The 22,500-nt window shown below is 40.0% G+C and overlaps 1 protein-coding gene and 3 long non-coding RNA genes across 4 annotated transcripts; 2 read left to right on the forward strand and 2 right to left on the reverse strand.

Moving 5' to 3' along the window:
• Positions 1-1,483: 1,483 nt before the first annotated feature.
• On the forward strand, positions 1,484-4,073 carry LOC138038737 (apoptosis regulator Bcl-2-like). Its single transcript, XM_068884776.1, has 2 exons — positions 1,484-2,072; positions 3,305-4,073. The coding sequence occupies exons 1-2, from the start codon at positions 1,617-1,619 to the stop codon at positions 3,425-3,427; spliced, it is 579 nt and encodes a 192-aa protein (XP_068740877.1). The 5' UTR covers positions 1,484-1,616; the 3' UTR covers positions 3,428-4,073.
• On the reverse strand, positions 3,304-6,372 carry LOC138038740 (uncharacterized). Its single transcript, XR_011130295.1, has 2 exons — positions 4,687-6,372; positions 3,304-4,408 (listed from the first exon to the last, which is right to left on the reverse strand). It is a non-coding gene; the product is annotated as an uncharacterized lncRNA (long non-coding RNA).
• Positions 6,373-13,402: 7,030 nt separating this feature from the next.
• LOC138038739 (uncharacterized) lies at positions 13,403-19,769 on the forward strand. The gene is made up of 3 exons (XR_011130294.1): positions 13,403-13,702; positions 15,367-15,474; positions 19,638-19,769. It is a non-coding gene; the product is annotated as an uncharacterized lncRNA (long non-coding RNA).
• Positions 15,989-18,167, reverse strand: LOC138038738 (uncharacterized). The gene is made up of 2 exons (XR_011130293.1): positions 18,052-18,167; positions 15,989-17,969 (listed from the first exon to the last, which is right to left on the reverse strand). It is a non-coding gene; the product is annotated as an uncharacterized lncRNA (long non-coding RNA).
• Positions 19,770-22,500: the final 2,731 nt, after the last annotated feature.

Consider the following 22,500-nt stretch of genomic DNA (forward strand, 5'->3'; position numbering starts at 1 on the left):
TTCTCCATGTTTTTGATCCAGAGAACCATTCCCAAACTATTACGATTTGATATCTAGAATTTTCTGGTTAAAGTTAACGCTCCAGGATCGATCTCAGCTCGCTGAAAAGATCCATGTTTACATTAGGAACAACTTTTATTTACAAGAAAGAGCTGTTGCCTATTTTTCTGGAGTTTAGACCTGACCTATTCTTTTGGCCTGGCCTGTGATACATACATAAGGGACGAATAAGGCAACTTGAAAAGGCAAGCATTGTTTTCAACTTGTGTCTCCATAAGTGGATCAGAGGAATGAAGTTACACAAATTACGGGCGGGTTTTCGAATTGACATCTTTACTCAACACCTTCATTTGTTAATCGCATAAATTTATGTCCCTTTTTGGTCACTTTGGGTTGTTTATGTAACGCCGGAGCCCGGCCTCGATTTCTTCGTTCCTTTTTCTTTCGGAAAGACCAACCTAGAACATTTACAAAGATTTATTTTACCGGTCTTCTTCGCTTCCCTCTCATAAATATTTAAGAGGGCTTCCTGTATCCTAGGAAACCGAAAAATTTGTGAATCTCAAAGGTTATATTTTTAGGACCACTTTTGCACCTGCTTCATACATATGTGCGTCATTCATTCATTCATTTACTCAACATACCAAATATTCGTTGTAAAAGTGAATTATCCTAGTAGCACATTGGGTAAGAATGTAGAGTAAATATAAATAAAAATGCTATTAGCTACGTGCAAGAAAAAGAGACCACGATAAAGTTCTCAAAATATCACAGTGACAAAGGACAAAGCAATGACTAAAGTTCATTGGGCCCCGATATAGCTTTGCCAAGCGGCTTGTAGGAAAAGTCAAAGTTCTACTTTTGTCCAGTATTCGCCACGAAACTGAAAGGTCTGAAAGGTATACGCTTAAAGGCCCTGAAACATGATGTGTATCCCTTCCGGTCCAAAGAGCCGCTCCTCTGATCAGGGAAAAAAACAAAAAAAAATGTCAATAACGTTTCGATCTAGCCGGGGTACAAAAACTTGTCATAAAAAAAGGTCGTTTGAAGGGACAAAGACTTCAGTTTTTGTGACTGATTACGATATCTGCGGATGAGAAAACGGATGTTACCATGTATTATAATAATCAATCGATATTGGATCGTGATCAACAAAGCGTGCGATTGCGGAAACATATGTTTAGGGGCTTCAATGGTCTTAAACTATTTCAGTGAATTTGGCGAAGCTGCTGTAAAGCGTCTCGTGATTTATTGTAATTCGTTTCAGAGATGTCGCAACTTATGGTGCTATTTCTGTTTTGTTTATCGATTTCTCTCGCCCAAAGCGTACGTGAGGTCCAATAATTAATTTGACGACAATTGTCAATTTTCTGAAAGGTTTCCAGGCAACCGCCTATCAGTGATCACTTCTTAAAATATCCACCAATCAAATTGCTTGATTTTCCCTTCTATGGGTACTCACCACCAATCAAATTTCTCGATGTTTCCCTCTTTGAGTACTCACTCATATTAGACGCCAACCACGGTTGTAAAACTAAGGTTGAGAGATTCCACTGACTTGTGGCCTACAGTGTAAATTTAATATTGTGGAAAACGTGAATTCAAACGAGCTGCAAATGGCCCCTTCAGAGGTTTGCCATACTCCGAACATGTCTGCAAATAGAAGGACGAAATTCTCGGAGGAAAGATTCGCTTACGAGTTAGCCTGCGACTACATTTACTACAACAAGCTTGGAAAGGAGGCTCACCGTTTAAACACGAAAGTTGCTGCGACTCTCCGCCGAATTGGCAGAGAAGTAGAATCTCGGCATCAACTTTTACTGAAAAACATGTGTGATAAACTTGATATCAGGGCTTCTACGGCTCACGTTACGTTTAGAACTGTGGCAGATGAAATATTCTGTACAGGAATAAACTGGGGTCGCATCGTTGTTCTGTTTTGCTTCGCGGCCGAAGTGGCAGTGTTCTGTAGTCAACACGAGATTGACGTCGTTGAAGATGTTGTCAGATGGCTTTCGGATTATTTGAGCGAGAGAACCTTGGCAGAATGGATAACGAAAACAGGAGGATGGGTACGTATATTTTTATTGTTACTTATTCGCGTAATTTTACGTGGAATATATATGTAAATGATCAAACGTTTGGAATGAGAAAATATCGAAGTCTGGTGGCTGATGGAAAGTAATCTTAAATTAACGAGGTAGGCTTTCGAATTTTGGCTCAGACTGGGTAAAAATAGTTCATGTAAAGTGTTTCGTTTCTCTGAAATGGGAACACTCGAGTTGTAAAATCTGGTTTTCCCACGGGAAGTTCTAGCATAGGCGCAATTCTTTGATGTGAAAAATTAATGTGAATTATTTATGAGCGCAGCTGGTTCGTGAACCACCCTGCGGTAAAGTTATTTATAAGTTTTATTGATTTTCTAAATACTTGTAAAACATTTGTGAAAAATCTCGGATTAGGAAAAAATTTATCGTTCTTTCTCATCATTCGCAAGTCACTTTTTTTCATACGTGGGGAGGATACGTGAAGATATTCGAATTTGTTTGAATACCTATATTGAGTACTTAACTTTCCACATTTTTTACGAAGATTCTTGAAGCGATAAGCGTTGGATTTTTTTAGGCATAAGTAGATTACCTATAACGGCCCGATATGTGCATGTTTCTGCCCTAACAACGTGTTCTTTTGAAGTTCGAGGGTCGGCGTGACCACAGAATCACATGCTCGCCATTTTTCCGGCCAAAAGCACGGTTTTTGGGCGGATTTCGTGCGGGCCTTGCTTGTTTGACGCCCGCTGAAGACGTTTTTCCTTTTCCCCCCAGACAATATTTTTTTTTTATCCCAGACAATAGGTCAAGCGCCTTCCAAAATATCACAATACAAGGGTAATTTTAAATCCGAAAATGGTCCGGTCAAAGTGCGCCAATTCATTCGCCCCTTTCCAGGTAATTTGCTCTAAGAACCGATATTACGCGATTGCGACCTACGGTATTGCTGAAGCATGAGTGCGTAATTATTCCCATTGCTTCAACATCTGTGAAAATTCCAAATTGTTGTTTATATTGGTAAAATAAATCAAGAATATAATGAGAGGTTCAGCTTAGATAAGAGTGATGGAGAACCGCCCAAAAGAATGTCTTGCAGGCTCAAGAGGACATCAAAGTTGTAAACATTTCTTGGAAAAATGTGACTTGTTCTAACTTGACCCTCTAATCAATTCGCATTGTCTATCCACCCCATTTTGCACATTCGCCGGAAACTTGATCAAATCTACATAAGTTTCACTACTTTTGACTTTCAGGAAGCCTTTTCAGAACAATTCAAAGACGTTCAGGACGAGCGAGAGAAGTTTTGGTGGAACAGCATTCTATACACAACTCTGGGACTGGGCACCCTTGCCGCTATGCTGTATGTGAAAAGCTAGCGATGATGATAAAGTACAATACAGTGAAGGTTAACTTTAAGGGTGCCTAGTTGATGATGAATAGCACTCAACGCAGTGCTAGATTGCATAATTTTGACAGATAAACCCTACTTTGCCAACAGTGCAATGTGACCAGAACCTACAAAGGGGGGCAAGAAAAAAAACAAGTTTCTAGGTTGTCATTGCCAACTGTGGGCTTTGCAACTGCAGATTCTTTTGGAGAGAAGTCAGAGATCCGACGTGTTAGAAAAGAAAAGAAAACACGACAGGGGTTGTATTTCGTCAACCTGCCAAAAGGGAAAGAAAACACTTCGCAGATTTTTAGAAAAGGACAAAGTTTTGATGAACTCACTAGTGAATGTTGTTTGCCCGATGGAAAGTATAGAATTGTCCAAAGAAATACTAATGAATCTTAATTACAAGTTTACTTGTGTAAGTGAACAGTTAATGTGAATATTTCCAGTTTAGGTGTGCATTTTTATATTGACCTTCTAACCCAGAGTATTTATTTATCTTATGTGTACATGAACATCAATTTCTTCAGTTTAATTATTAGATACATACAGAGTGTAAGAGTGTAAGTGATTTTAACTTTTATCTCAAAGATAAAATTAAAGTATCCATGTAAATGGAATGATACATAAAATATGATGTTGTAGTTGCTCCACGTTTTTTGGAATGGGGAGATATCAAACCACCTTAACATCACCAGGGCTGAGTAACCAAAACAAACAGCTTTTTGGAAGAACAAAGTCCATTTGTTTCCTTAAAATCAAATCCCTTGGGAAGCACATTCCTTAGTTAAGGGCTGATGGGCAAGATACACAATGGCTGTGATTAATAATCTTTTTCCTTGTGTAGTCTGTGCTTTCAACTGCGCTGTCTGTAATACAGTTATGGGTGGTTGATTCAATTCAAAATGGGCACTTGGTTCTCTTTATGCCGCCCACTGACTCTGCATTCTTTAAGTACTTTTGAGAACTAGAACAACAATTGGTTTCATTCTTGGTAAACAATGATTTCACTTTAAAAGTATGCAGATAGTTTTTAGAGAAAGCGAAAGTACATTTGAAGTGACTTAAGTGCATTCTATAAGGATGAACGCCTAGGCTACGAACACGGAAGTTCTTTTCTTTTGCTATCTGCCGATGTTGTCCAAGCCCCTTAGAGTTGATTGGTTACAAAAGCAACATCAACATGTACCCTGCTCCCGAGTGGGAGAGAGAGACATTTTTTTGGCCTGAATGAAGATTACTTACAATGCGTAGTTCACGCCTTTCGTCTTTTGACAAGATGGTAATGCTCTGCAACCTTCCCAATGTGGTGTGTTTTTTCGGGGAGGGGGTTGTCTTTACATTTTAGTTCAGTGAAGCTTGGCACCGGCTGTAAAGAAGCCCTCTTTTCAGGGAACCGTAGTGGATTAATTTATGGGTGATAAAAAAAGTCAAATTACAAAGTGGCCATATGAGACCTTTGAACTGGTACAATATGGTTGGCTACGGAATCTGCCCTGGGAGTGTCTCACAAAAGTGGCTTCTTGTCTTTTTTTACTTCACTACCTTTTGAACCCAACTTTCCCTGTCAGATATTCGCATTAGTCATGTTCTCTGAAAACCTCTGGGAGGCACTCGTGGATACCGGTTTGCAGCTCTACCAAGCAGATTGGCGAAAACACAACGAACAGGCAAAACTGAATTCGAAGTGGATGCGACTGATCACGGGTTAAAACTAAAGGACATTCAAGGTTAATGATCAAAAGTGTTGAAAGCATGATGATTTATCTTCCCTCTTGAAATTCTTACAATATTCAGTCACGGGGAAAAAAACCAATGCAGAGCTAAAGATTTGAAATATTTCATTTTTGAAAAAACAAAGCGTAGTTACAGGATAAACGTTGTCAAAGATCTTATGGAAGTTATTTCTCGGTTATTAGTAAGAACGTGATCGATTGACAACTGGGAGAAAAACTGACATCTTTAAAACTTAACGCACGCCGAATGATAATATTAAACTATTTGGCAGTTTTTCCTCATTGTTGAAAAAGGAAGGACTACGCCTTTACCTGCATAGCTGAAGGAGTTGATAACAATTCGTAAACATGTTGTTTTTAATTTTTAAACTGGCCACCCCCTGATCCTAATCACTCAAGACAAAATGAAAATATCAGGAACAGACTTAATGGTATTAAAGGGATATAATAGAGAAGAACAAGGATTAAAGTTCTTTAATTTCGAAATTGCTTTTTTTTTTGATCTGAAATTGTTTTATCACATTAAAACTCAAGCTGAATTCTACCAATACGAAGAACTCAACCTGACCTGTTAAGTATTGAAGTATAATGTTCAAGTGCACATTTCTTTTTTTAAGAAAAGTTGAAAAGTAAATAATACATGAATACTGAAAACTCCTTCTGTCAGCTGGTTTTGTTGGCTCGCAGACCGAGTTGATGGCAGTTCAGTGTTCTAATTAGAATGGAACCGGTGAGCAGCGCTCGAATAATTTACCAACTGCTGCAGGTACGACGGAGCGTATTTTTTTAGTCTTTTTATCGAGGGGCCTAACAAGCAAGCGCGGAGACGCTAACTTGTAGGGGATTCTGGAGGAATTCTTCGCCAGCCTGATCTTGAAATCTTGAAGCTCGGAAATGCTACTTACACCCTTTTTGACGAGATATCAAAAAAAATAAACGTGGATCAACCCTAAAATGACAGATGTTTTTCTTCTTATTTGTTACTTGATACATATACAACTTATACAGATATCCCACCCAGCCTTACGTATTTGATTTCATATCCACACTTCAATATATTTCCACACTTCATATATCATTTCGGTCGATGTTGAAATCGTTCGCTCCCCCCTTTCAATGGTGTTGAAACGAATCTGAATCGACGTTGAATGAGTTTAAAAGCGTTTAACCTTTACTTGAACAACCATTCAACACTGCTTTTGTCATCGCGAGTGCTGTCACCACTGCTCCCCAATACATGACCTATTATTATTCATTCTAAATATTTCCCCGTTTCTGATTGGTTAAAACCACACGCACAATTCACCATAACCAGGCTGTTCACCAAATTTGGAAAGAAACTTCGTCATATTGAATCAATGACGTCAAAAGTGCAGCCCGCTGCAAACTATTGAACCCTTGACCGAAAAAAGCTGGGGACGAATATAAAATGAAATTCTGCAATAATTACCTTACTTGATACAATAATAATAATAATAATAATAATAATAATAATAATAATAATAATAATAATAATAATAATAACAATAATAATAATAATGATGATAATGATAACAGAGTTCAAGCGTCCAATCAGCTTGCAATTCCAGTGTTGTCGCACCTTATGTGGTCCCAACACTTGTGTATGACATACTTGCGCGACATCGATAGGCAGGCACGGAAGATCGTGGGTGAGAGTGGTGGCAAGCACCCACTAGGGCTGAAAACGACTGTCTATCTGCCAAGGGCTGTGGGAGGACGTGGAATGAGATCACTCCTGAGAGGAAGAGAACAAAATGACTAAGATCAAGTCAGCCATTAAGCTGTATAGTAATGAGGACTCCACCATGAGCCTGTTGCGGGAGTTTGAAGAGAAGCGGCGCATCAAGGCATCTGTCGCTCGTCGAAGAGGCTAGAACTTTTGCAGAGGAATTGGGGATCGCCTTGACCTGAGTTTTCCGAACCCCAAGTGTCGTGACAACACGAATGGAGCAGATGTACCTAGTAGAGATAAAACCAAGAGGCACCTCAAAAAGACTGCACTGGAGCGGCGGAAAACTGAAGTCAAGGAAAAGAGATGACAAGGAAAGCTCCTCGCAGCTAGATGGGAGGATGACCAGCTGAACCAGCGGGGATGCTTCGCGTGGCTGAAGAACTGGGATACGGCGCCGACACACACCAGCGCGGGGAAGCTCGAACTTTATGAACAGCTAAAACCGATAAAGGTCTATCACGCACGCAAGACCCATACCAACCAACCTAACCACACGTGCTAGCGAGTTGTTCTGCGCTTGCGCAGAATAAGTACCTCGCGCGTCCTCGCGCGTCATAATGCGGCCCTCAAAGTAGTGTTCTGGGAAATGCTTAGAGAGCTTCAGCTTTCTGATACAGCGCCACCGTGGTATTCTTCGGTCGTTCCCAAACCCATTTATGAGTCACCCGAGGCCCAAGCATATTGAGATATCCCATTCTTTGCAGTAAGTGAGCAAGTGAGGCAGAACAGCGTGGATGCGAGATTTATAGATCACGAGAAGAAGAGAGTTCTGGCGGTAGGAATGAGCTGCCCGTGGACGGAGAACAGAGGAAAGAAACAAGAAGAGAAGACCACCAAGTACGGCCCCTTCCGCTGGGAACTCAGGCAGCAGTCCCCAGGATATGACTTTCGGCATTATAACATCATCATAGATGTCCTAGGAGGGTGGTCCAGTGAGGTAGACGAGGCTATGAGGGAACTGTTCGGGGCTCGAGGAGGAGAGATTCTACTCCGGATGCAGAGCGCCGTCAATTCGCACACCCTGAACATTTCCCGCACACTGAAAGTGATGTCTTAAGGATAGCAGAAGAGTGAATAGAGACATTTTTTAGCAATTTTAGTTTATGTATTATATATTATATATTATATATTATACTAGTTACAGAGTTGTTTGCCTTAGGGTCTCCTGGGTTACTTTCGACGCGCCCAGGTTGGCTGGATAGGGATCCATATGGTATCCATACGTTTTCACTGTAATAATAATAATAATAATAATAATAATAATAATAATAATAATAATAATAATAATAATAATAATAATAATAATGATAAAAGTTAAGGATTAAAAAATAAGACGACGAAAAAAATCTACTGCCACGAAAGGTGTAGCCGTCAGTATCAAATTTCATTTTAAAATTTGCAAACTTAAATTTACTTAATTCCTGGATTGTTCTAATATCGTTTGCAAGAGTATTCCATAACTTACGACCGTAACAGGACAAGAAGGAAGACCATAACGAGTGGTATTTATTTTAGGCACTATAAGGAAGTTATCTCTCCGCAAATTTATGCTACAATTCAGCAATGTGAAGGTTGGTTGAAGCGTAGGTTTTTTCAGGTTTCTTTTAACTCTTTACAATAATGTGTTGTTTTATTCAATTCAATGCTTTTTCGCTTAGAAAATCGCCTTATTTGCGCAGTTCCTATGTTCCTTTCATACATTCTTTCCATCGTAAAAGAAGTACTTGGGTTTTTCTTTCAGAGTGCCGAATAAATTTTCCTCATGACCGGCTGTTCTGGCTTCCCTCCAATTTCCAACCACAAGCACATTTTTGGCGTGATACGAGGCTACAACGAACATACCGATTGTTCAAGTGACTGAGACCAATCACTTTAACACGTAAGAGTGATTATTTCAACTAATTTTAGCCTGTGCTTAAAACCGCGTTTAAGCCGTTTCAAGTCATCTCCGGAATGTGAAACCGCGGTCCAACTCCGCTTAAAAACGGTGCCTACTATTGTTATTGCGCAGACGTTCTGCGCATCTCCAGATACTCGGATTTCCTGTCGGTAGTGCTTACTAATGGAGGGATATTTTTGCGCGGTTTAAATTTATGCGGAGAAAGCAGAACTTAGCAAGTGCTCTTGGTATCAAAAAGAAAATTGGGGGTAACCATGCATTTTTCAGAGATAATTAAGCTTTAATTTTGGAAAGGAACGCCATAAGTTGCTTTGTATTTTAAAGCCTTTTGCTAATATTGTTGATTAATTATCTTTGAAAAATGCGTGGTTACCCCCAATTTTCCTTTTGGAAATTGGGAGAAACTTCAATCTGACTCGAGCAATATCCCGTCATTATTGCATAAATTATAAATTTATGTGTCTGTCCGCTTATTGACAATGACAAGTAGCCAATGAGCGCCCGAGAATTTTGCAGTCATTGTAAAATTTGTGCTTGACACTGACTCTTGTTAACTTTAGAAACAACGTTAATAAAACTTCAAAGACGTTTCGACCAAACCAATTCGGCCTTCATCGGTTTTTAAAATTCAACTGAGTGACGGCTTTCTAACGACACGAGCCTTGTCTACAATAGTCGTTAGAAAGCCGTCACTCAATTGGCTTTTTAAAAACCGATGAAGGCCGAAGTTGTTCGGTCGAAACGTCTCTGAAGTTTTATTAACGTTGTTTCTAACGTTAACAAGAGTCAGTGTCAAGCACAAATTTTATATTCTGAATAAAATGTTTATGCCGCTTTTTCGTTGCATACTGTCCAGGTTTGTACTACAGTCGGCCATTGGTTTGCCTGTGGGTACCGTATTTACTCGATTTCGCGCCCACCCCACCACCCCACCCCTAAGGACAAGATTGCCTGACATCCATCTCTAACAGCATCCATCCCTAACAGCTTCTCGCGCGACTGACCCATTTGCTGACGTTACGCTGTCGGATGTCGAGGAGGCAGCACCAGAAAGTTCACTTATTGAGCTGAGCGACGATGACATTGAAGTTGATTGAAAATCATGATACATGTAGCTAAAGAGACTTCTGCGAAGACCGAACAATGAGTTGTTAGTCCTGGACATACGTTAACCGAATAATGAACAGTTACAATTAATATGCTTTAATATTTTGCCATGTTTTGCTGCAAAATATTTTTTTTACATACTGAAAATGGTGAGAATTTAATAAGCGCCCACCCTGAAAGTCCAAAAATTAAATAAGCGCCCTGACCCGGGTTTCTGGAAGCGTGCTTAGGGCTAACCAGCGTTAAATAGCATGGAAACCGATTGGTTTTGATACCTCTTAACCAACGGTCAGTGCTAACCAGGCTTCGACCAACCGGCCCCAGAGCGCTTAATCGAATAAATACGGTATTTGAAGCGCTCTAGGGCTGGTTAGCGATGCGTGGAAATTGTGGACGATCACCTCTGGTTCGATACAATAACTAGATGCTTCTGTGAAGCATACACTGGTTTGCCTGTGGTACGTGCTACAGAAAATCAGAAGGCACTGAATTGTGTGGTATTGAAATACAGCATTCCAGTCTCTGAAGAATAACAAATAAAAGAGAAGCGAGAAACATTGGCTTCTGGGCTGACATGTTGATAATTTTCAAGTTCCCTCACAACTTCTTTTCACCACAAGTGTGCCCTCTGAGCATCTGAAAGCTTTGTAATACTAAACTTCATTGAAGTCAATCCCTGTTTCGCGGGGTTAGTGTTAGGATGGGAGACCAAAACAATAAACCCCTCATAAAAAACAGAAACATCTGACCGAAAATACTATTAACGCTAACAAATGCGAACTCAGCAAGGTACAGATTCTGTTAGCTTGCTTTATGCAAAACAAATATTGATGAAAAAGCAAATAACTATTGAAACACAGTTTTCAGAAAGAGCAGAAGGAAGTTTCCCAGACGGTCGATCGAGAATAAAATATTTACGACATGAAAACAACATTAATTTTGAACCGTGAATATAGAATATAAAAAGTTACAATCAGCGACAAACATTTTGGGAGATTTTTGCTACGTTCAAGTAAATTGCAAAATCGAAAGTGACATGGCCGGAATTCAGCGGGCGCCGTGATTAAGTTACCGCGGCATGTTTACTCGCCAAACAGTGAAGCATCTGTGTCAAATGATGGCAAGATAGCGGGTTTTTGTAAGTTTCTTTTTCTGTCAAGTGTTATAAAGGTTGACAATGAAATGAGCGAAGTCAAAACAAAGATCACAATCGCCCAACTCTTGTTTATGCAAAGTCAAAATTTACTCTCCAAGACGCGTACGACGTTATTTATCACCAGGTAATTCCATCATTTTGGAAATAGCAGCTACTTTATTATTCATCTGCGTCACAAGTTTTCATTGATTTTGGGGCTCATTTTGTTGAAACTCAAGCACGCTTCCAACAGGCCTGTGAACCCTTCCTGCTTACAGAGCAATACTAAAAAACTTCTCCCATATCACATTTGAACTCGAAAATTCAATACACAACATGATATTATAATTCACAAAGACAGAAAATACCACAGAATCCTTTTCCAGCGAAATATTTATTGAAACAAACAACATATTTGCTCTTGGAGGCGAAAACCTCTTCCTATTTCATGGCGTGCGTGAAGACAAGAAACTCAAATTGTGTCAAATTACCATGTACTTCAGGTAAATACTGCTCACTTTGATTTCGTCTCGGCGGGCGAGAGATTGTTGTCGAAGTCCAGTACGCGTCGCTTTTGAGATTCATGCCTAGTTTATCTAACTGACTTTCCATTATTGAGCTCCATAAGGGTATATTTTGTTTAAGGATCCACTAAAACGCCATTCGCGTTGCATGACTTTCGACGCCATTGCAGGCTAAGTTAATGATTCTACTGTGTCCACCAGAGAAATCTACGCAGTTCCACTACCCTCTCGATCCTAAGAAAATACGCGCAGAAGGCTCTATACACAAAGACACCACTTACCAGGGGAGTGACAGGCAAGACTTTTACCGACACGGAAAAAAAAAAAAAAAAGAAAAAAAGAAAAAAAAAAAGAAAAAAAAGAAAACAAACAAACTAAACGCAGACCTCGACTGGGTTTGCCCATAGGCAACCCAGTAAAAAGAAAACAAACAAACTAAACGCAGACCTCGACTGGGTTTGCCATGAGGCAACCCAGTAAAAAGAGACAGCCATTCTCTAACATCCTGAAATCTTCTTTCTGGTAAGAATTACAGAACACACAGTTTGTTGCAAGATACGACTGATCTGTTTTGCTCGTTTTAGCAAACTTACAGCTCAAGAAGCAGAAACAGTGAAAACTGGTCAACGCTAACATTAAAAATTTGGAGCAGCTTTTTCAAAAATTAGATTAATCACGACTTCTACCCGGATGTCACTTTGTCTTACTTAGACAGCCCTAGGCTATGCGCGGCCAAAACTTGAACATCACCCACAGCTACAACTTCCCTTTAATTAATGCAACCATTTCATAATCATTCCAAGCTGTAAGGCGTGTAAATTGTGTATCAACATACTACCAATAAACTTGGTTTGAACAGTGCGATTCAGTTGGAGAGAAAACTGAAAGAAAAATTTATCCTCGGGTGCTCTGGTTCACGTCCTCGAAATAACACTCGACTGATGAAGACATTGCGGAGTCGGTTATTTTTTGGAACACGTTATGCTTCCAGATCAGAAAAAAAATATTTTCGAATGATCTCAATATTGGTCCAGTTTTCGCGTCGCTGTCAAAACGAGAACCTCAAAGTGATGTAAAACGTACGAGCCCGGCGTGTAAAGGCTTCGTTCCAATTGTTTGGTGGCGTTCCCTGCTTTAGCTTTCAAGTGATCTCTGAAAAAGACGTTGATCCATAGCGTGATCTGAGTTAATAACAGAAGAATGACAACAATCATGCCTACTTTTTCTCTTTCCGTTAACGATGACCAAGAAAGCTATTGGGAGAGATGATTTATCAGAAAAACAGCCAGAGGCTAGACATTGCCAAACGTCGGCTTTCTTTTATAAGCGCTGAGGCATTTGAAGGGTCTTTGAACCGATTCGACCGCAGATGCTCACAGGCTTCGGTCAGATTCTTAAAATAATTTATCTTGGAACGAGAAAACATTCGAAAACACTTCGAGCTCAAAAAGAAACCATTTATCTTGAAGAAAAGTAAAGCCGGATAGCAAAAAAAAAAATGTATTTGTTGCTTTTGCAGTTAGATCATGACCAATGAAACTGAGAAAAACAAGGTCTGATGAGTGTATTTATCACAGGCTAAACAGCAGAAACTAAACAATTGTGGTTACTTGGCAAAGTTTCTTTATTGTTGGCCCACAATTGGTTGGGCTTCGCCCGGGCATGCGGCAAAGAAGAAAATCATGACAGCACGTAGATGCTACGTTTTCAATTAATACGTGCGGTGTGCGGTCTCTTAAACAAATGATTATTGAACATGTCTTAACAGATAAGTAAAAAGCAAATTTTTCCTGTCGATATTAAGAGCAAACCAGTTTTCAGATGGATCCAATGAAAACTGAATTATTTATTATCGTTCATTTTTGATACACTCTTAATCAGTTTTGATTATCCCTGATTTGAACACTGACAGTTCGATAGGGCTTATTGGAACGTCAAAAACCTGTATGAACACCCTCCAGCCAATAAATGGGAAACCGTTGATTCCTAACTTCAAAACAACCTCAAGGCTAGTATTGTTGGGCAGCGATGTTTTAAAGGAGATGAAACAAATCTACTTAAAAAAGTCGGTGTGTGGATCTTCCGCATCGATGAAAAGGAAAGAAGGTACATTCCTACAAAGCAGAATCTCCGGGTTTAATTTAAAATCCATTCCAAGTACTTAACAATTTTTTTTCAAATTTGCGGCGGCTTTGTCACCACAATCTTTAATCTTTAATCTTTAATCTTCAATCTTTAATGAGTTTACTCCTAAAACAGCAATAACTATAATCTACCGGAAATACGTACATTCTCTGTTCTCCAGTCTTCCTCTATATCACGTGGGGAGTCCTAAGGTGCCTCCTCGGGTTTTTGGCCCTCTGGGGCCAAAAACCCTGCGGGAGCAACTAGGAGTCCTGAGACACAAAAGTTCCAAATTGAGGATATATGATAGTTAAGAAAAGAATAGAAGTATCAATAATCTGTTGAGAAAGAGAGGCAATACTGAGCAGTATGTCATTTAACATTTAAAATAAACCCATAAAAGTTCAGCAAACGGTATCTATTTGCTTTGTACGGCATGTTTATGGACCAGTAACTTGTGCTCAAAATGCCCATGTGCGTCACTCAGCCGTAGCCTGGGAGGGGAGGGAGTCAGTGCAAGTGCTGAAGTGGAAGGTAGCCGAGCTGCTTTGGCGGGAGTTTGTGTATAACCATAACGAAAACTCCATCATGAAGGAGGTCATAAAGTAAAAAATCATTCCCTTGGTTTTGGACAGTTGGAACATGTTGGAAAGCAACATTTCAAATCAAAAACATCAAATTCAAGAAATTTGCATTCTGCTTTGTTGATTGTCGAATAATTTTCGCGTTATCACAAGACAAAATGTGATTTTGGTTGGTTCAAATATACTCTGATCAGAATATCATATCATATCATATATCTTTATTTACCCTCGGATTTTTAAAAAATATTTGGTCATGATATCTTAAAATATAATTCCATCAAATGACAATTCGTTTCAATAATTTTCCGGTGCGACTTTCTAACCGATCAAAGAACGCAGTTCACCCTCCTTCCCAGTCAACCTCGCTAGAAAATGAATGCGAAGACATGAATGCGGCATTGCCCTCGTTCCCACGTCTTGATCCATTATTGCATTGGGCGCTTGAATTGAAGGCCTGGGGACGACAGGGGCCGCGGAGAACGTTTGAAAGTGGGCGGGAGGGGGGAGGGGGGGCTACAGTAGGTCTTGGTATATGTGCGTCCTAGCCTCTCCCTCTCAGCGGCCCCTGTTAAGAAATGAGGTACCCTGTTTAGAAAAATATGAGATGAATAAAGATTTTTGTCACGAGGGGATTTAGATCTGGCAATGATTTGCACTCTGAAAATCGCCAATTAAAACTCGTTTTCATAACACAAGCAGACAATTATTTGCTTGAGTTCATCTCGACAGGCATATGTGTTTTTAAGAACTTCTAGCTGGCTTTATAAACAGGAATTTAAGGCAAATGGTGATGTCATCACTCCTTAGAAGACCCCTGTCGTGGGATGAATGATTGCCTATTTGGTAAACTTATGCGGAATATTTAAGATGACTTCTTGGGGGCTAGGCTAGATCGGCTTGGAAATTACATCAGTTCGGAAATCATGTTGTTATTGCGTTGTTTCTTCACTATTAGGAATATTGATCTGGTCTTTGCAACTGCTGCACACACTATTTTGATCGGCAGAAACTTCGTGTCTGAATAATAATACTAAACCTTCACATTACTTGTTAAATTTGCAGGATAGGAATTCATTTCTGATTCATTCACTGGATAGCGTTATCCTTGCTTTAATCTAGAGGGAACCGATGAACCTACCTTAGACAAATAAATATTGGTTCACTGACCAAGTGAGTGATTGATTAAATGATTGATTTATTGAATGATTGACTGACTGATTGATAGGTTGATTGATTGATTGATTGATTGATTGACTGACTGATTGATGAATGGATGAATGAATGGGTGGATTGGTTGACGGACTGACTGACTACTTATCGATTCTTTGTCGATTCATAACAGCAATTTCTCGGCAGCCAATCATGAAGTGTAACGATGCGAGGACAAAACAACTATCAGTTAGTTCGAGGGAGCAAGGGGTGTTTATAACATTAGCCTGCGTAGCATTGGCGGTTTTATCGAGCCGGGCGCACGAGCGGCGAAGCCGCGAAATTCGCGCGCCAAGCGCGCGAGAACGAGCGGCGAACCCGCGAGAACCTCGCCCGCCTTTATTACTTAGCAACCAAAACCGCCATGCTACGCAGGCTATTATAACATACGCTACTCTGCGATAGCGAGAAAAGATATCCTGAGGCACAATCAAACAGTGGCAACCCAGGACCCAAAGAAGTTATTTACTTTGTCGAGCTGTAGGAAGAACTTTAATATTTAATATTTCAGTAAGTACGGTAAAGCTGAACTGTCACCAAGTTGCATTGAAGATCTACTTGCTCATCATCCTTATGTAGGTGCCATGTAATCGCGACATTTGACCCGTACTGATAATAACTGCGAGACTTGCGTTCCGAGAGCTTTCGCCGTCCGATATGCCACTGAACTCGGGATTATATCAGTTCTATGCGGTACAATGTCTCATTAATTGTGTGGCAATTCATTTGAAACATCACACATACTTAACTAGTCATGTTTTGTTTTCTTTGAGGCGCATAAGGCAATATCATGTATGCCTCCTCTTTAAAGCGAGGCTAAGTGTGAAGTTTTTGTGATTGAAATTCGTTCTACTTTACATATGAATGAAAACTAATTTTCGTTAGAAAAACGTCGCACTTAGACTTGCTTTGAAGAGCTAGGAGGCAGACCATTCTCGTCACCTCGGATCGACCCAAGGCTCTGGGAAACTCTATGTAGGAGAACATGCGCCGTAGGATTCTCATAGCCAAAAATTGGCTATTTGAACCTTACGGCGCCTGCTCACTCCTCGTGCTAACACGAATGCACCAATTAGAGACGCTGTTCATTGTTCTTCTCGAAAACCGATGGAAAAAACACTTTGTTTCAGGGTTCCCCAGAGCTCTTCTCTCCCTCAGTCAAGAGAACAGCTCTGCTCTGGGGTCGAGATTGGGAGGCAAACATGAACTCGGGAATGGCCTAGCACACATGTGCTGTAGAGATATATGCAATAACATACTCATTATTTTAAATCTGATTAGTTAAGACACCACACAGGGTTTTTTGAAGAAGAATCTACAGATTACGCGGCTCTCAAAGTTCACCATCACTTTATCTATTTTTCCTTGTTTGAAAAGAAATGAATATCGGTTCTACGTGACAGTATATAGTTCCGTCGTTGACTTCCATAAAAATGTCGTATGAAAAACAATTAGCAAACTCGATTTTAGTCTGATATCTAGAAAGATCTATCTAGGTATATAGGCAAGTGAAATTCGTTGTTATTTACCAATATAGCAGAATCTCGAAAACCCCATTGAAGGTCCTCAGTAAGCCATTTCTGAGAACAGTTACATCTCGTTTTAAAAGAAAATCAAGTTGCAAGATCTTTTTGAGGTTAATTACCTTTACTTTACATGTTATTGTAAACGAAGGAGTGCGCAATTTGACTTGCTTCGAAAAAGAGCGGCTAAAACAGGCTATTTTAAGTAATAGCCTGTCTATCTTTTTGATGGACTAGCTATTTTAAGAAAGATGGTTCTAAAGATCATCTAAGATTTGCCGCCGCATGAATGGCATAGAATGTATTCAAATGTATGCCGCACGCGGAGAATGAGAGTCTCTGCTCATTATACCTGAAGGTGTTGTTATTTCTTTTTATATTTGGCGTTCACGGTGCTTTCGTCTCAAGGACTCCAATGGGCGGTGGATTTTCCGCGCATTGGTTCTCCTTGATCCTTTTGCATGAAAAAAAATTCAATAACCTCTGATAACTTCAATGTCTAAACAAGCGGTTAGCACAGGAGGTGGAGCTAAAAGAACTGACATCAGCAAAATGCTGGCCTCGACGTATGTCCCTCGACTCATTTTTTCGTGATGTCGCCCTAGACCAATGTTTTCCATGATTGCGACCATGTATCCAATTAATAGGTCTCTTACAAAGCATGCCTGTATAATAGCTTCGTCGCGACTAACACAGTAAAAGACGAGTGCAGATGAAATATGTGCATACCTTTCGACATGGTAGATGCCAGTGTTCTCGTCTATTTTAATCTGTGTCCGTGGAAAAACGAGGTCTCCCATTCCATTCCTGAGAATAAAGTTGACTAGAGGAGGATATCTCATTTCTCTATTTCCCTTAAATCACCAAGTTCTTGTGTAGTGGGACCATGTCTTCCATGTAGGTTTGCCAGAAACAGGAGATCAATTGTCCATCCTGCAGATGAAAATGAGGAAAATGCGTGTTTAGAAATTAAGTGCATAACTACAAGCAGTAACTGCACCAAGGTCGACGTCACCTAAGTTAAAAAAAGAAACGTTTTCTCCTTTAACCGATTTTATCTAAGTAAAACGTCGTTGAAAACGGGAAAGGTTCCAAAAGCCTTGGCGCTCTTGATGGCTTGAAATGTTTTCTGAAGGGAATCACATCATTTTTGTTCCGGAAACCCACCAATCAGATGCCGAGGCTTAGATGTAAACACTTCAAGGCTAATAAACCTCATTGTGCAAGCACGACGCCTTGTCCACACGAAAAATAAACTAACAAAAGAAATTCCGGGATAACCTAGGAAATTATAATCCTCATTACCAAGGTAAATTCATTCCCATGTACTGTGTTGTTATCGAAGGCGCGTAATAAGGAGTTGTTGGGAGTTGCAAACAGAAGCTTCCAGCGTTTAATTATGAATCATACAGTAGTACAATGCGATCGCCAGAGGTCAACTGAAACTTTAGTCAGATACACGTGTTATAAAATACGAGCGAGGCTACAAAGCTAAGAGGGAATTGAAAGCTAATCCGAGATGTACCAAAGGAAAAGTATCCTTAAGAAAACATGATGGTCCGGTTATGGTGCAGTGGCTAGAGCACCCGCGTCCCACAGTTGCCTGTAGCGCGGGTTCGATTTCCAGACTCGGCGTCATATGTGGGTTAAGTTTGTTGTTCGAGAGGTTTTTCTCCGGTACTGTCGTTTTCCCCTCTCCTCGAAAACCAAGCTGTGATTTGACATGAGTTGATTCAAGTTCTCTTCGGGTGGATTTGATTTGATTTGTACAATGTCTGCCTTCTCTTCAAAGCGAGTCTAAATGCGAAGTTTTTCTTATGAAAATTAGTTTTCATTCATATGTAAAGCAGAACTAATTACCATCACAAAAACTTTGCACTTAGACTCGCTTTGAAGAGGAAGCAGACATGAACTCGGAAATTAATGGCCTATTGATTTGACACTTAAATAAATAAAGTTCACCATCTGATGGACGAGCAAAAGGAACTCAGTTCCACACGAACAGAGTTTTATTAAAAAGCAGGAATCCAGAAAGCGGAATACGGAAATTTATCTCTTTAGAATACAGAAGCCGAAAATTCAAAAACAAAATCCGAAAAAATGGGGGCTGATTAAAAAAATCTCTTAACATATTTTAGTCGGTGAAGAGGTACAATAAATATAATTTGAAATTCACTTTCATTGCTGGTTCTACAAAACCTTGCGATTAGTTCACTGGCATCGAGTTAAAGATGATCGAGAAGTTAGGAACAAGTTGCTTGACGAAAACAGTTGTTAACAAATATGACTTGTCTGGGATAAAGTTTTTGTTGTCTTTTCTCGCTTCTATACGAAGTTTTCATGCAAAACGCTGTGATTCTTTACTTCTACCTTGAACACATTCGAGAGGTCATACAGTAAAGCGAACTGCAGGCATTTTGTTCCAATCCTGCGGTGATCGAAAAACATATAACTCTTGCTTTGAGTGTACGCACGGGGTGACCCCAGTATTTTTGTCATCTGGTTGTGACGCTGGGCAAGGCTGTGCTTCGCCGTTTTGGTTCAAGTTTTTCATAGTTTACACCCCTAACTCATATTACTGTATTTCTTTCTTTTTCGTAGTGAGCTTCGTCTTACTCTCTGGTTTTGCTTGTTGGCAGAGGTGTATGTTCAACCAAAGCAGAGTTATTTCGTTTTTTTGTCGTCGTACGATGACGTCATAAACATGGGTTACCATATTTATACCATGGCGTCAGAACAGATGTTACCAATTGGCTACGCTTCGAAGAGAAAATAGAATAAAACACACTGGAGTTTAAAACATTTAAAATAAAGTGCATTTCAAAGACTTGAAATACATCCCCAAGGAGTTACCATTGGCCGAAGCGGAAAATAACATAACACTCTTTGTTTGTCCACCCAAATTTTCCATAAGCATTGTTTTTGTTTTCTCTTGGGACCATTGTAAGTCCCAAAAGAAACTGTATTACGTGCCGGCGGAGTCGGGTACGAGTGCTGGGGATGATAAGGAGATTATATCTTGCAATAGGTCTCTGGGGCCGGTTGCTCGAAGCCTCGTTGGCTTCCCATGTTCGACAGCTTTTCAGGCGGGCTCGGCAGCTCGGTAGCCTGACAAGCCGCCAAGCCACTCAAAGATATGCCTTACCTTATTTCTTCCTTAAACATTGATTTTAATTAGCGAGCCGCGGAGCACTGCAGTGATACTGCTTCAAAAATGGCCCTGTATTCTATGGTTACTCCGGTATTGAAACCTACAGGTTTCCACGGTGTTAAACGCTGGTTAGCGCTAACCATGATTCGAGCAACCCGAGCCTGATGGATACGTAAGAGTTCGGTTGAAGAGACATGATCGACAAGTTCCAATTCACGACAGTTTCTTGGCAATGTCTTTTTATCTGTAAATTCATTTGTAATCGAGTCAACAGGCACTTCTGAACATGTACGTCAAAGCATACGAAACGTCGTTTTGTTTTCACAAGAAATGCATTTAATTCAAATGTTCATTAACGCAATCTGTTTTATTTTAATTGAAGCTGAAATGGTCCGAGAGAGAATTCTTATGAAAATGAAACATTTATCATCCTAAGCAATCATTCTCAATGTTGTTGTCATATAATGGACGGTTTAATGTACCAAGTTAACTTGGCTATGCCATGCTGATGAGGCCACAGCTATTTATGGCTGCCAAGGAACCAGGTGATATGATTGTGCGCATACGTGACGTGTGGTCCCACTGGGTTTGGTATTATGGTGTGCTCACCTTGCTTTTAAAAAATATAAACCTCAAGAAGTTGCAATGCTGTGTTTTCGGTCCCGAGAAAATTGCAACTGACTACTGAAAGAGCCCCTGGTTTTGAGAAATCTTGAACTACATGAATAGTTCGTCAGGGTTACTGGTCTCTTGACAAATTACATGACGTATAATGTTCTAAGAGCATCATTCCAAAAAGCACGTCATATACCTAATCGGCAAATTAGCTCCTTTCCTTTTGCTGTGACTAACATGACGTCATGTACTTTAAACTTATCGCAAACGAGAACGGAAAGAAGAGGGCGGAACTGCACCCGTAGAGCAACATTTTTGATTCCGATATCCTGACATTTACACTCCAACCATGCACTTACGGAAGCATTTCACTTTGTTTCTCGTTAAATCTTATAACAATAATAATAATAATAATAATAATAATAATAATAAAATAATAATAATCATAATAATAATAATCATAATAATAATAATAAATTTAACTTCAAAAATGTCATTAATTATTCAAAACTATTTACAAAAGGTCAAATATAAAAATAAAAATATCTTCCAAATACATATATCAGATAGTACTTAAAGAAACCTATTTACAATTAATTAAGAATGCGTAGTTTAAAAAAAATGTAAAAAAAAAAAGAAGAAACAACGAAAATGTAAACAGACAAAACAATTTAAAACGTATGGATCCCTAAATGTCCCCTTCAAAACGTCAATAAATAGCTCCTTCAGTATTCGCAATTTCTATATCAGTATTGCGAAAGTCCCATGATTTCCTTACAGTGGATCTAGTTCCTCTGAGACAGATTAATGCGGATCTCTCAGAAGTGCAAAGTTCGTTCTTGCTCGTATCCATGAGATTGTCTTGGCGTAGTCCTCTCCTTTCGTGATGGCAATCAACTCTGCTAGTCTGCCATGAACTCCTTTCCCATTCCACCAGTTGTTGTAAAAATCAGAGGGGTGAATGTTCCATGTTCGATATCGAGCACTCTACTTGAGTATTGACGCTTTTCCTCGTTCTCGTGTAGACGATATATTTGCTACGGCTCGAGGTTCCTATAGGATTCAGCATTCGGGTGACAAACCTTGACATCGAAAAAGGCTGATCGCTAGGGCCCCCAAAAACCACGTGCATGCAGGGGCGGATCCAGGAATATTTGATGGGGGGAGGGGTCCAAACCTTGACTCAGAAAAACACTACAGAAACTTCCTGAAACTTTTTTCAGATTAGTGGCAAAATAGAGTGGCTCTCCATCAAACATCCAGTTGAGTAATAATAGGCGAACCTGCAGATGCGAGAATTTTAGACTCAAACAAGTAGTAAAAAAAAATTCGGTTAGGGAAGTGGGGGTCCGGACCCCCCCGACCCTCCCCCTGGATCCGCCACTGGCATGTATATCCGGTCTTGCATCCTGCGCTTTATTTGGCCATCGTATCAACTGCTCTCCTTCAACATGTTGTAGTACCTACATTTTTGCAAACCATGCCAGCTCAGGAGCTCTGATTCCAGTTCCCGGAGCTCGTTATGTCTCTGAATTACAAATCCACCTCTCATACAACTGAATCATGGCGTGATCTATTGTAAAGGGCTCTCCACAAAAACACGTAGATGGAATATCGGCTATAGGCCATTCATAGCGTAGGCTGAGTCCACCCCTAAACTCCCTCTTGTTCAGCTTGAACCCCATCTCCTTTAGAGGG

This window comes from Montipora capricornis, chromosome 2 (genome assembly GCF_036669925.1).
Source record: "Montipora capricornis isolate CH-2021 chromosome 2, ASM3666992v2, whole genome shotgun sequence".
Taxonomy (NCBI): domain Eukaryota; kingdom Metazoa; phylum Cnidaria; class Anthozoa; order Scleractinia; family Acroporidae; genus Montipora; species Montipora capricornis.